This window comes from Lonchura striata, chromosome 9, assembly GCF_050655825.1.
Source record: "Lonchura striata isolate lonStrDom1 chromosome 9, ASM5065582v1, whole genome shotgun sequence".
Taxonomy (NCBI): domain Eukaryota; kingdom Metazoa; phylum Chordata; class Aves; order Passeriformes; family Estrildidae; genus Lonchura; species Lonchura striata.
Window position 1 is genome coordinate 17,210,169 of NC_140711.1, and position 14,234 is coordinate 17,224,402.

The 14,234-nt window shown below is 38.3% G+C and overlaps 1 protein-coding gene across 3 annotated transcripts in view; it reads right to left on the bottom strand.

The window, feature by feature from the left end:
• Positions 1-14,234, bottom strand: part of SLC9A9 (solute carrier family 9 member A9) — a 195,124-nt gene that overhangs the window by 57,187 nt on the left and 123,703 nt on the right. For all 3 annotated transcript variants that reach the window (XM_021536919.4, XM_077785661.2, XM_085587168.1), the window contains exons 13-14: positions 5,997-6,045; positions 846-925 (exon numbers count right to left, since the gene is read on the bottom strand). In XM_021536919.4, coding sequence (XP_021392594.1) covers positions 846-925; positions 5,997-6,045 — 129 coding nt within the window. The remainder of the gene's footprint in view (positions 1-845; positions 926-5,996; positions 6,046-14,234) is intronic.

Below are 14,234 nucleotides of genomic sequence, written 5' to 3' on the forward strand. Positions count from 1 at the left end.
TCTCTCACATTCCCTGTGTGTCTGCTAAAGGCTTAGGGTGGGATTGTTACTGTGGGATCTCACTGGCAGCTGTGCAAAGCCTGAGCAGAGTCAGTTTAAAATGACAATAAATTAAAATGGTAGTGTTTGCAGTTTTTTTTGCACAGGCATTAGTGTCAGACTGTATGTTCTGCCTTGGCTTAGGGAGGATGTTCTTTTATACTTAAAATATTTTCTTGAAATGCAAAAGACATGGAAACCAGACTTCCTGGAATAAAGCATCAGACACCCATATTCAAGGTCTGTACTACACATGCCTCAATGGGAATGTGAATAAAAGCACAAAGGCTCAGGAATCCAGGGATTAGGAAACATGAGCTTCAGGGAAGTCCTGGGAGGTTTTCATAATGGATGCCTCTTTCTCTGTGTTATTAGAGGTGTGGGTAAACCAGTGTTGTCTTATTTTTTTTCTTAGGTAGCTACTGCTTCCTGAGTATATGGTCAGGCAGCAGGCATTTGGCTGCTTCTGGCTCCAGCCTCCTGGTTCCCCAAGCACAGAATCTACACCCTATCTAAATAATGATTGGATTCGTTTTATCCAGGAGTTTAGGAAGGTGAATTACTTTAAATGTACTGTCTATATTCTACTATAGCTCAGAGCTCCTTAACTTTTTCCCTCTCCCCACAGCCTCAGTCATGGCTGGACCTTCTGCTGCCTTGGAGTGCAAAATTTCTCCTTAGTAACACATTAAAATAGATTACACTTATGGTTTGGTTTATAAAAGTATAATAGTTTTGGTTCTTAAATATTTGGAAGGTGAACTGTAGTGCAACTCTCATTCATGGTTTATAACAGAAAAGGATACTTGTGGTCAAAGCCATACCATATCCTGAACAGCCATGCACTCTCAGCTTTGGTTGTATTTTTATCCAAGTTAGGTGCACTCTGCAAAGTAAACAAATTAATGAAGTGAGAAGTGTTTCCATAAAATAAATAAAACATGGAGTTCTGATATTAAGAATACATGTCAAACCAAATTACAATTAAATGCACTTTTTTTTTTTTTAATTTAAAAAGCTTTGTTGTTGTATAAATGTCATCCCTGTGAATCAGTTCAGGAGAAAATTGGCTCATACAGCACATTTCTCATTGCTGCACTCATTGCAAGAATGTAGCATTTACTCTTATGAATGATTCCAATTTATTTTAAGCAGTTGAGAAGTGTTATGCTCTGAGATCAATAAAATGATATTTTGATTTAATTGCTGTTGTGGGATTACTTCAGTTTACTCCTACAAGATCAGAGGCTGTTTGTGTATGTCTAACAAAATGTCTTTCCCAAAGGGATTGAGATATTCTAATAACAACGAAAGTCCTTTCTATACTTCTTTCCAAGGAAAGGGGAACATGAGTTGAATTGACAAGGCTCAAAATACCCTTTCCATTCTGCAAGCTAATTCTGGAACATGTTGCACAGGTAGAGAGGTGGACTATCCTTTTCCTCAGGGTCATAATTTGGAATAATAAATTAGGAACAGTTATCTGTACAAAGACAGTCAGTTTGGTCATACTCTAGGTATCACATCAGTACTAATGGAAGAATTACTAGCAGTGTAAAATTAGGAATGGGATGGCCAGTCCTCTAAGAGTACACAACTGTTTTTTTGGTTTTGTTTTGTGTCAAGTTAGGTTAGTTTAAATGAGAATATTTTTATTAATGCAGTTTTAAACCAATGAATCTGTTAATTTTCATGTTTTAATCTAATAATATATTAGAATAACTTAGAATAGACTAATATACATGTAAATTGGTTGATGATTATATCAATGGTCTGACCCTCAAAAGTATAAGGTCTAGTTCCCAGGCAACCTGTTCATGGGAACTTTGGAACAATGGGAATATTGATGTCATTGAGTTTTGAATAAGGTTAGACAGAATCCATGTTGTAGCTGTTATGATTTTGCTAATGTGGTCATACTGAACGTGCCAATGCACCAAATAGAACAAATATTATTCTTGGGATCTGTTTCCTTGTTGACTGAATTGAGTATTTGAGCAGCTCTTCCCAGTAACTGGGGAAGCTGGGGGGAGAAAACGGTACTAATCCCTAACTAAGCAGCAGAACACTCTTCCAAGCTCTAAACATCTAAAAGTGCATTTTGGCAAGATAAAGATTGGGAAGAGGGTTGAAACATTTAAGCAGGAAGTGTGATTATAGGCAAAATCTGTGTTAGGTCAGAACAACAAGAACACTGAATAAAGGAGAGGGAGGGAGTTGAGTGCACAGGGGTAGAGATGAGGAAGAGGAGGACAGGCATGGAAATAAACATTGTGGAGTGGGCTACTCATGTGTGGTGCAGAGGACAGCTTGTTAAAAGCACAGTGAGCTTTGTAGATGCCCTGTGTCCGTGGTTTGATTTGTAATGTTGTTGTTGGTTAATTCATCTTTCCAAGCTCATTGTACCTCTAGCTTCCTTTTAAGGAAAATGGTTTCCTCATTCAGGAACATGAATTGTTGAAAGCAATGGACAAAGAAGTCTACACAAGAGTATAATCCCCCAGGGGTTTTCTAGTCCTCACCTGGGCCTTCTTTTATTTCTAGTTTGACATGTGTTGCACCTTCCTTGTTTTGTCTATGAAATCTGTGTTTTGTTATCAGCTTTTGCAGTAGTGGGAATCTGGGTGGTTTTCTGGAGTGCAGCTCCTGCAGAAACACTGCAAGGGCTGACAGATGTTGGTGTGAATGTTTCAGAGCTCTTGCAGATCCTTGGATCCTATTTTGGATCCTATGATTTTAGAGGAACTTTTCACTTTCCCTACAGTTCAGAGAGGTAAAAGTACAGGAGACAGTGCTCTAGCAATTCCAACATTTTTCTCTCTGGAAAGGGGAAAATGCCAAAGTTTTTTACATCTCTTTTTCCATATGGGACTTGCCCATATGGAGATTACTCTCATTAGTCCTTGCAATAAATTCACCAACCAGCTGGCAGATGAAACTGATGAGAACAGTGTAACTAAATTCCTTATTATGCTTACAAAGATGTAGGGACAAAGTTGGAGATGCAGATTGGTTTGCCAGAGATGATATTGATAAGTGTTTTGCATGCTATTTAGTTTTTTCCTGAGATCAATAGCATAACTACATTTTTTCTGAAGTGCTTGCAGAAAATATATTCTTACCCACTCTCAACTGAAGTTAACATAGCAGAATTTGAGATACATAAGCTATCTGAATGAAATATGCTATTGACTGTCTTTTTTAATGTGAATTTAGTTAAATAGCTCACTGCCATAAAGCAGCGCCTTTTAAAAATAGGCCAACTTTGTAACTATGCTTAGTGATTGTGTCCCTTCATTGTGCTTTTTAGAATTAGCTTTTGATGTTTATATGCTGCATGTACATGATATGCAGCAAAGTGGTTTGTTTTTACATACTATTTTCTATACAACAATATATATTATTTTAGTATATATTTTGTAATTTCTTTCAGAACTGTTATGACAGTCTATCAATAAGAAAATGGGTATGCATATGAGGCTACTTTCTTTTGTTTATGCTTATGCTGTGATCATGATTTAATGATAAATGTAAGGGTGGCAAGACAGAATTGAACTGAGATATGCTTTTGATGGATCATGGTATGGTGAAGTGCAGATGTTAATTATACATGAAAAGGCTCTATACCTTTTCTAGGGAACAAGCTCTGGGTTCCAGCTTTTACAATTTGAACTGGAATTTGCTGCCAGCTGACGGCCAAAATTATTGGTTCAGGTAGCCCAAAATAGACTATATCCAGAAGTTTAGAAATAACTGTGTGCATAGAATTATTGAATAAATCAAATCTCTTCACAAAAAATTGAATTTTTGGGAGACAAAGGAAGGAAAGAAGGGAGATAAAGATGAGAAGGTAAGGAAGGAAAAGGGTTTTGCAGTCAATAGCTGGTATTGCATCTGATATAGTACCCATGAGGTGGAGTGTCTTTAAAGCTTCTTCTGCCCCTAAAAGAAATCTAGGTATGGTTGCAGACATGGATTGAGAGGCTCCCACAGCAAGGTACACATGTCCTGGTAGTTAGATTGGTCACAGAGGAGCTAAATTCAAATCTTGGTAGCAGACCTTGTAGCTTTTCCATGCTGGCTGAGTACTCTGAGCAGGGAGGAGTTAGAGGTTTCTTTTCTGTTAATTTTTGCTCTGTTTTAAACATCTTACTTTTGAAGATTATTTCTCCTCTGAACACAATCTCCCCTGAAGCTTCAATTAACAGCTCAGAGTGGACACATGGTCTAAAGTTCATCTGGGCAAGACTTTAACTGGCAGTGGGAGGTACTGGCACCTGACAACGTTATTTGTGCATAGAGGTGTAGGAAAATCAACTGCTTTCACTGTGAAAACACAGTAACAGGAAGAAAATAAGTAATGAAAGGTAAACTAAATAAAAACATCATTTTGGAAATAAAGGGAAAGAAAAGAGAAACACAGGGGAAGAAGAGGAATGAGAGAGATATGAGATGAAAGAGAGAATTAGAAGAAACAACCTGACTTGAATAACTATGATAGGTACTGAGTTAAAACAGTGAGCAATACAGAGAATGCAGCAAAGGTCTGAATTACTAAAACACTGAGATGTCAAATATAAAAATAAAAAAGTCAGACAAATGAAAATAAAATACCATGGGATGAGGGAAGGATAATCAGAACAGCAAAACAATTTTTCAAGGTATAGTATACTACTATGAGGTATGCTGAAGTGGACATGATAGGACATGAAAAGTGTTATATTTATTTACACCTTCTTTGTTGTATTGCTTAGTTTTGTCAGAAGTGATAGGTGTTAATTCACAGAGCACAGTTGGGACACTGGATGTGTTACTGTTGTAAATAAACATTATTATTTTCCTTTTCAGTAAAAGAATGAGAACATTAGATTCCTAGCAGCCTCTGAAGAACTCAGGTTTTTGCAAAACATGCATTCAGTCAATTTTATGCTGCATTCTGCATTCCCCAATCTTTGATAACTTGTGAGTGCTGAAAAGGAGAAAATTTCTGCAATTCTGTATCTCTGTACTCCAATCAAGAATAGCCTATGGTTCTGTGTCCTGCTCTTGTTCAGAATTCAGGCAGAGGCATTGCAGGAATTCCTACCAAGATGCTTGGGAACATGAATTTAGCATGAGTCCCCTCAGACTCAGAATAAAACAGTGCCTTGCCATCGTGCAATGAAGGGTTATGCTAAACTCTTTGAAAAATGACTGGGCTGTAAAGTGAAAGATGTGGTCAGTATATTGATATTGGTTTTCCTTCTTTTAAAAGAAATATTAGGATAGTTAGGTACCTGAATTTTACTTATTACAATGAAAATCGAGATTCACCTTATGTGCCTTCAGATACGTGCAAATATGTAAATGTTAGGAATACTCAGTACATAAGACACATTAAGGTTTTGCCTAATGGTATCTCTAATTATCTTCCTCAGCTTATTGTCTACATTTATGTTATTGTTGGATGATTTAAATTTCAGTTGCAGTTATGCGGTCTGAAAGGGTGCATGGGATGGCATCACCAGCATTAGGCACTTGGCTTTTGCTTTGGCACCTTGTCAGCTGTTCTGTGGCTTCTCCTCAGTCCTGCTGCTGCTCCACTCACTGTGCTGAGCCACAGGTCAGGTCTCTGTGCATTGACTCTACAGATTTCTCCTGCTGCTGCAGGCAGTGCTGCATTTGAGACTGCACTATACATATGTGACAAAAAATGGAAGGGCACAGATGAAAGCTGCAGCTTGTTCAGGAGCCCCCTTTAGAGGTTTCAATTTCACAATGTACTCAGGCTTCCATGTGAAAAATAACTGAAAAATATTTTCATACACCTAACCTTAGAGTTGAACATTGCAGTCTCCTTTTTAATTCTGAGGGATTAAATGTTGTTCTGAGATGTCTCATTTCCACAGATGCAGCCATGATCTGCCAAACATTGAGCACTTTTAAATTCAGCATGTATGTCCAAAAGCCTGACATACCTGGCTCGCAGCTCTAGCTTTCAGATCTTCATCTGGATCTACGCCAACTCTGTAAAAAAAAAAGCCCAAAAACCAAACCTGAGGACATATGGTAATGATCTGGTGTATATTAGACAGCTTTGAGTGTAAAAATATTTCTTGTGTCACTCATTTCCTACTAGGTGAGAAATGAGGAGAAGATCTGGGAAAACATTAGGATCACTTTTTAAATTAAAGAAGTTCTGAAGTTTTTAGAAAACTTAAGTTTCCATGTAACTGCCACTCCTAACACCTGAGACTAGATCTTCATCCTGGCTCTGATCCATCTCTGGGGAGGGACAATCAAGCTGTCACCCTGTGCTGGAAATGCTGAATTGCTGCCAGAAGAGCAGGGCTGAGGTACTGCAGTCGGTAGTGGAGGATGGGATCCAGAACTCCTGTGTGCATTATGGATCTCTTGAAGCTCTTGGAAAAGGCTTTACTTGGCACACCAGGTACAGGGAAGAAAACCAGAAGGGAGAAGAGACTGCAGTGAGTGATGTACTGGATGGTGATAACCTGGGTGGCACTTTCCCATCCCCTGTGGATAGGAAAAAAATAAAATTGGCTATTTAAAGGGGTGCAGTTTAAAGGAAGAATTGACCTATTTTGATTATGGCTGATATGCAGAGTTGAGTAGAAATACAATTGAAAAATGTTTTAAGTTGAACAACAGAGGCTTGTGCTGATGAAAGACACAAGAAAGTATGGAAAGCAGTGATGGATGATAAATAATACACCTTGTTATCACTCAAATCTGAAGTCTACAGCTAAGGTAGCCAACAACCCCCATACCCCTTGCAAGCTCCCACATAAGTAGCAGGTCCACCAAGATAAACCAGAATTTACTGATGTAAAGAAAATGTAGTCTTCACTAGATATTAATTTAAGGCTGCTATAACGGTTTTCTGATAGTGTTAATTTTTGAATATAGTTTTGTTTCTGGTAATAACACATCACAATATATTTTTAAATAATCTTTAATATTAACAATTGCATTCCTGAACATTCTTTCCTGAGAATGTTATGCATGCGCTCTTATTGAACTGGAGTCAATGACAGGAACTATATGCAAAGTAGATGCTTTTTATATGTAAATACTGAATGGACAAAAAAAAAGACATTTCTTTCTATCATAGCTCTAGAACTTCAACAAACCTGAGTCCTTCAGGCATAAATATTTCTATCTTTTTATTAAAAATAACCATCCTGGTGGTGACTCAACAAAGAGACAGAATTAATAGCAGATTCTCTTTCTTTTCTTTTCTTTTTTTTTTTTTTGTTCTCTTGGCCCTTAAATTGCAAGAAAAACCTTCTGATGACAGTAACCCTACTCATTAGTTTGGAATAAAGCAAGTAAGGTATTTCCATTTCATTAAAATGGAAACATTTACATATGAAAAGGAAAAGAATCATTACCCAGGGGTTTAACCATCTCTCTGACAGTGGGTTTGTCGTTGCCATGTGCAGAACAGAAGTGTCCTGGGCCTTATCTGTGCTCTGCCCTGTAAACCAGAGCAGTGTGAGCCAGCCCTGCCCTGCAGGGGCTGCAGGCAGGGACAGTGGCAGCAGTGAAGGCTGCAGCAGTGGCACGAACGTGAGTGCTGTGGTCCCAGACTCCTAACCCAGGTCAGAATCAGAAAGCCAATCTGCTTCCTGAGCACAGACACTGTTTATTAGACTGTGCTGGTTCACTAGACGTGTTAGCAGCACCTGGCCAAGATAAACACCAGCAGCACATCAGCTGGAGACTGCAGAGTTCTGGAAGTGAAAAAAGCCAACATATTTACACGTGATAAGTGCAGCAGAAAGGCAGGGCTGCAGCACAGACTTCCCAACACTACTCTTAATGAGCTTAACTTGATCTCAAAAGAGGTCACTTCTGGGACAGAAGTAATTTAGCCTTCATGCAGTTCTCACCTTACTGGAGCTGAGAAACCACCACTTCTGGCTGACTCTGTGTGTTGGGGTTGTGATGTGCAATTAGAGACTGAGCTAAGACAACAGAAAACATCTCACTCAGGACTCAAAGGACTGTAATAGCAAATGGGAAAAGGGGGAGGCCATGGGGAAGATAGGACCAGAGTTTCTGGCTGTGGTATTGATTCAGTAGCAGGGATATAACTAATAGCTAATTCCACTGACAGCAGGAATTAACTGGTATTGTAAATCCAAATTTTTTCCTGAGTTCTGCAGAATTTGTGGTGTGCTGAAGCTTCTCTGCATCTATAATTTCTCATCCTTATAGCTAGAGAGACAGCTAGACATTTTGCTTTGTTTATTTTGCAGACAACAGATTATAATAATATGGCACAGATGAAGATTCTCACATGACATCCTAACAGGAATATTAAATTTAAAGCTAGAAAAAAGCAACAATAAATAAGGAAATCAACCTTAGGTTTTTCATGTATGAAAAAGAAAAGAAGGCTTCTGTGCCACATGAATTCACAATGCCTGAGCTGACTTTTTTTGGTCTGTTCTTTGCCCTCATTTAAAATACATGGTCAAATGTAATTGCTGTTTTTCTCATGGAATAGTATCTCACTACTGGGAGTTAGTCTGGATACCACAAAATTACCAAGTGATTTAAAGTCCTGTGGGAAAAGAACCAAATTATTCTTTGTATTATATGGGAGATTTCTTTAATGCATTAAAATAGCAATACATTTCTGTAATTTTATGAAGTATGAACTATGTAAACTCAGTCCAGTCAGTTCTGAAATTGTGGCTAATTATTTCATATCCAAACATAGGCTTGGGAGCCTAATATCAGGTCCCTAGTGTTAAAAATCATGGTCTTCTAGAATTAGCTCTGATACTTGACGTGAAGTAGAATGCTATTTATAAATATTAAATACTGAAAAAACAAACTCTACAAAATCATATGAGACAGTCAAGATGACTGAAATTAATCACAGATATTCACTTTGAGTTTACAACCTTGGCTTCTTCAAAAGGCCTGCTAGATCTAATGCTATTGCCAGTAGAATTTTCAAGCTTAAAATATGTATGAATTACTCTAACTGTCTCTAAGAGATACCCTGGTAATATTTGTACAAGCACCTTTCCCCTTTTAACATTCTCAGGTTTCCATTCTTGTGAGAAGATCTAATGGATGCTCAGAAAAAATATTTTATTAGTATTTTTTCTCTTTTCTTGCTATCAATTTTTGTCTTCATTCTCCTGTTGTCTTTTACTTCCTGTGGCCTCTCTTCTTTCTGTCACACTTTCCCTGGCTGCTCTCTGTTCCTTGTTTGTCTTCTAAATATTTTATGCTTTTATTTCTGCCTATTTCTGCATCTTATTCTATACATTTAACATTAGGATGATTTATCTTCCATGAAGACAAATTCAAAGACTCCTTAATCAGTTCTACACTGCAGTGAAGTTTACTTTATGTATTTAGATAGGCTTTAGTAATAGCTCAGGTCCAAATGCTCTAGATAGGAAGGAAATCAAACCCCTGACAGCTTCTCTGTATTGTCCTGTGGGAGATTGGGGTGTGGTAGGGCATGTGCTGTGGTGGGTTTTTTTTTTTAAATAAGGACTGGATCAAAACTTGAATTTAGAGAATGGTTCCAGTTGCTCTGCTCAAAACCTGGAAGGGAAGATCTTTACTTCAGCCAGCCTCTAGCAATTAGGCCTAAGAATTGCTGGGATCTGTGCATTAATCTGCACAAGTACCCCTGGCAGTGGATGGGATTTAAATCCCTGTGTGCTACCAAGTGCATCATTTTTTTTAGCAAGAGTCAGAATGCCTTTGGTAATAAGAGAAGGAATTTGTCACTGAATACAAAGCAGTTGATAACATCTTTTCTTATGTGGTTTGAAAAGAAAATGGATGGGAAGATAAATCCCAAATTGCCAGGGGAACCAGTAGTAAGAAATACTCACCCAATCCCAAGGAATACTGAGTTGTAAATCACTATTCAGGCATTGTAAACTTAATTCCCTCACATCACCACAAAATCAACAGTGTAGGATAAATTCTCTGCTTTCTAAAGTGAAGTCACATAAAACCCTGTATAGACTCACATCTCCATGAGGACCTAGGCATGCAGAGCAGAAGTGTTGGTGTCTATACTTAAAAGTGTGATTCTCAGCCCTCCCTCACTTTCAGTGCTGGAAAACTGCAAATAGAGGCATTTCTCTGAAATCTGAATTCTAATTACTGAAATTGTCTTTCTGGGCCTGCATAGGCTTTCTGTACTGGCACAGCAGAGCCTGGTTCATGCAAGTTAAATCTGGCTTGCAGTCCTACCTGGTCTGGTTTGCAACTCCCATGGACTCACATGGGTCAATTGTGCTCCAGCTGAGGCAGCCAGGACTGCTTCTATTTGCAACCTTGTGCTGAGAGCATGTAATTAATTGTATCTAGTTGAAGCTCCTAGAAAAATTGGTTATATCTGTATTATTTAATGCAGCTAATGATTTAATGAACAAAAGATCAAGCCTGGGAAAGAGAAATCTCTCGTTATGCAAGTAGCAACCTTCCCCTGATCTAAGTGTGTGTGGTAAATGTGCACCTGGAGGAACAGGACATCACTGAGCTGTCACACGAGGGTCAGGATCAGCCAGGTGTCCTCTCTAGCCTTTCCTACAGCAGTGGGGAAACAAAGGCAGTGCAAGAGGTGTGAAAAGTCTGGTGTCTCTTCATTTCTGGCCTCATAATATGAAATGGGGATAACACCACTTCTTCACCCTATTATTGCTTGTCTGTTTTGTATATTTAGCTTGTAAGTACACATCCTTCATTATGTTTGTACACAATCTAGCACTGCTGTGATTTTGTTTAGAGCTCCAAGAGTACTGCTGTAAGTTAATTAATAACAATATTGGCTTCTTTGCTTGTCAAAGGTTTGACTGGAAGAACTCTGTCAGTGCAATTGCCTCAGCCTTCCAGTGGCTGTCTCGTTGTAACTAAACCAGTCCCTTAAGCCTCAGCTTACATCTCACAAGCTACACATCCCAGGAAGGGTTCTTTGAGTAAGTGATTTAGAACCCAATTTTCCAAGATGGCCATTAAACAGCATTTGCAACAGGAGTCTTGAATATTTTTGCATGAATAAATATCAAGCTTGTAGCTATCCATCATCAGTATATTGCATTCAGTACAGAATTATTAACTGTAAAGAATAGAAACATGAGCAAAATCTGAAAAAAGGTTGTTTCATGATCTCTAATAAATCATTGTAATTGAAATTAAAAAACCTTCAGGATAAATAATATTTTTTTTAGGACATTATTCTTGTCCATATGGCAGTAAGTGTGATGTGTATTCCTAACAAAATGATACCAAAAATCTGCTTTGGCTTCTAGATTGCTCTATTGCTGCTACATGCTGCTTTTCTGTGGACTAATGCTGTCAAAAACATCTGCATTTTTATAGCACAGTATTTCATTGACAAACCCATGAGGAATTATGGCATGAGTATATATCTTCAAAGTTCAGCTCAAGATGATTTTGTTAATAAATGAAAACTTTTCAGTTTAAGGCAAGAGTAATCACTTGCATCTTACAGCAGAAAGAACAAATCAGTTTAATTTCATGCTGAGGAGGGTTAAAAGTAATTAGCAGGTAAATGATGCTTCCCAAATGGTTATGACAGCTGTTTGTCATGTAGTTGATGCTTTCTATATGCAACATGTTGAAATGGAATGAAAAGTATAATTTTAAGCTTTTCAAATCATGTAAGAGGTAAAAGTGATATAGTTTGACCTTGGAACTTGGAATTTCATAAACCTGGTAAGATAATTAACCAAAAAAAGCTAAACATTTGTTCTGTGGTAAAAATCTATGCACCATTTTTGGTGTACATATGAAGAACTACTTGGTTGCAGAATTGACAGTTAATACACCTGTATAAATGGTGTCCAAATAAAAGTGGGGTGAAATGCATGAAGATAATGGGCAAATGCAAATAGAAAAGGCTGAAGAAAGAACTGTAGAGCTCTATAAGACATCCACAAGTCTTAGTTTTTAGATGTGACCTTAATCAAAAAGATTGTGAAATTGAGAGTAATGTCACTGCATAAAATTTAACTACTTTCTTATAGCTGTGCAGCTGTGTGAAGAAAATGCTGAAGTTTAAAAACAGATGATGGCTTGCATTACATTATGAACTTATTTGCAGAGCAGCCAGAATGATGAACTGGATCTGCAGATAGCTGGTAACTGATTCTCCACTCTGATAATCCTATTTTATCCTAATATTGGGGCTGGGGCACTAAAATAGTATGGCCACTTTGGAGTCACAGGGTATATCTGCATGGCAGAATGCAATGTCAGATGTTTTGCAGTCATGGGAGTAGGGCACTCCAGTGCACACCCTGAACAGCAGTGATTTGCATCCCTACAGTGCTTCTGGCACACAGAGTAGATTGTCAATGTTATTGTGCTGTGTGAATATACCTGTGGGGGAGTCAGGCCTCTTGCTTAAAAATATGAACCTCAGTTGAGTCAAATTAACATAACTTCAGTAGAATTTTTAGAAATCATTATTTGTAGTATTATCAATGCATATGAACAGAATTGGAAAAAATCAGCATGAAAGTTGGCAGCAACTAAAATAACATAAACTTCTGGTGACAATGTCAGAACTGGGATGAATTTTCAGGTTTAAGGAAAGATTATTGTAATAGATTCTATGACAGAATAAATGGTGTTACTGTTTATTATGACACTTAGGCTTGTTACATCAAAGATCACCAAATCTAGGTGGATGAGAAGTGCAAGTTGTGCATTTATGTCCACAGATATAATAATTACACAGATTACACCAAATTCCATGGAAAAATAGCAGCTACTGACTGTGCCAAACCCATCCTGCCCCAGTATCATGGTACTCACAGTGAGCTGAGGAGGTTTAACTCACAGCACAAGGCTGCAGGTCAGCTCAGCACTTCTTCATCCCCAGGCAGGGGCTGCAGGGGGTTCCTGTTTTCAAGTGTGATGCTGAAAAATGCAGGGCTTTACATGTTTTATTTTTACATCCTTGTGTCCATATGTACATGTGTCTTTAGGGACCCAAACTCACAGTTGTTTCCTGCTTCTGATACAAAGTGAATGCGTGGGAAATTTGATTTCTGTGCTTTCTCTAGAACTATTGGATTTCACAAGAATTATACAATTAAATATATTCAGTATGTGGTTCATAGGCAACTAGTGAAACCCACAGACCCTTGGCAGCAATGTTAACTATCCTCTTGGGACATCAGCTATCAGCACTATTTTGCTTCTTTTGCCTCCATGTCCCCCTCCACCTTTGATTTTGGTTTTTCTATTTCTATATGTTTATATCATATGTTGTTCCTGTACCTTTTATTGCACTGTGATAGGTAATCCAGCTCTCACCTTCTACTTTGGTGTGTATAGCTTGCTTTGCTGAGTAACAACTCGCATGTTTTATTTTTCTACTTCAGCCTTAGGGAGAAGAAAGACCTGTCATAAAATGATATTTTTAGTAATCGACATTTAGATTAATAAACTTTCTATTCTGAAGTATGTGGAAAACAACACCATTTCCCCTTCTTTTTTTATATCCTTATTTGGAAAACACATCTCAGATACAATTGTTTTTCTAGGAGCCTGGCAATGCTCAGTTCCTTCTGACAATTTGGCAAATCCTTGTTCTGTTCTAACCTCCTCAGTAAGGACTGGTCTGTGTGTCATGTGCTTGTATGTGAGCCATTCCACTCTCCCTGCACCAAAAGAGCAGGTTTTCTTTTTAATCTGTTCTTATCCTAAAATGCAGCCGCTGGTTTTGAGCAGTCTCTGGGTTGCAGAGTGTGAGGGGAGGTTTCCCCAGGGCTGGGCACAGCTCTCCCAGCTCCCAGGCAAGCAATGTCACTGGTGGCACTGACTTCACAGGGAGCACAGCTACACCAGCACTGTGTCTTTCCTAAGACAGTTTCCCTGATACTTTTGCCAGCTTCTCAGCATTTCTGAGTTATATTGGGGTCTGGTGGTCTTTTTAACTTTCCACTTAGGATTGTCCTGGGCTCAGTCATCAGCTGGGTTTCACTAACATTACCTGGAGACTGGCACTCACTGGCATTGATGTCGTGTGCTCACTGAAAGAAGGAGATAATTTTATGTAGCCCATTTGTGTTAAACCTGAGCTCTGTAGAACAAGGTAAGAACTTTGCTTCCTGGTTTTCAAGCATTTAGATTCTGTCTATAATCTCCCTCTTGTTTTGAAGTGCAGGAAGGGCAGG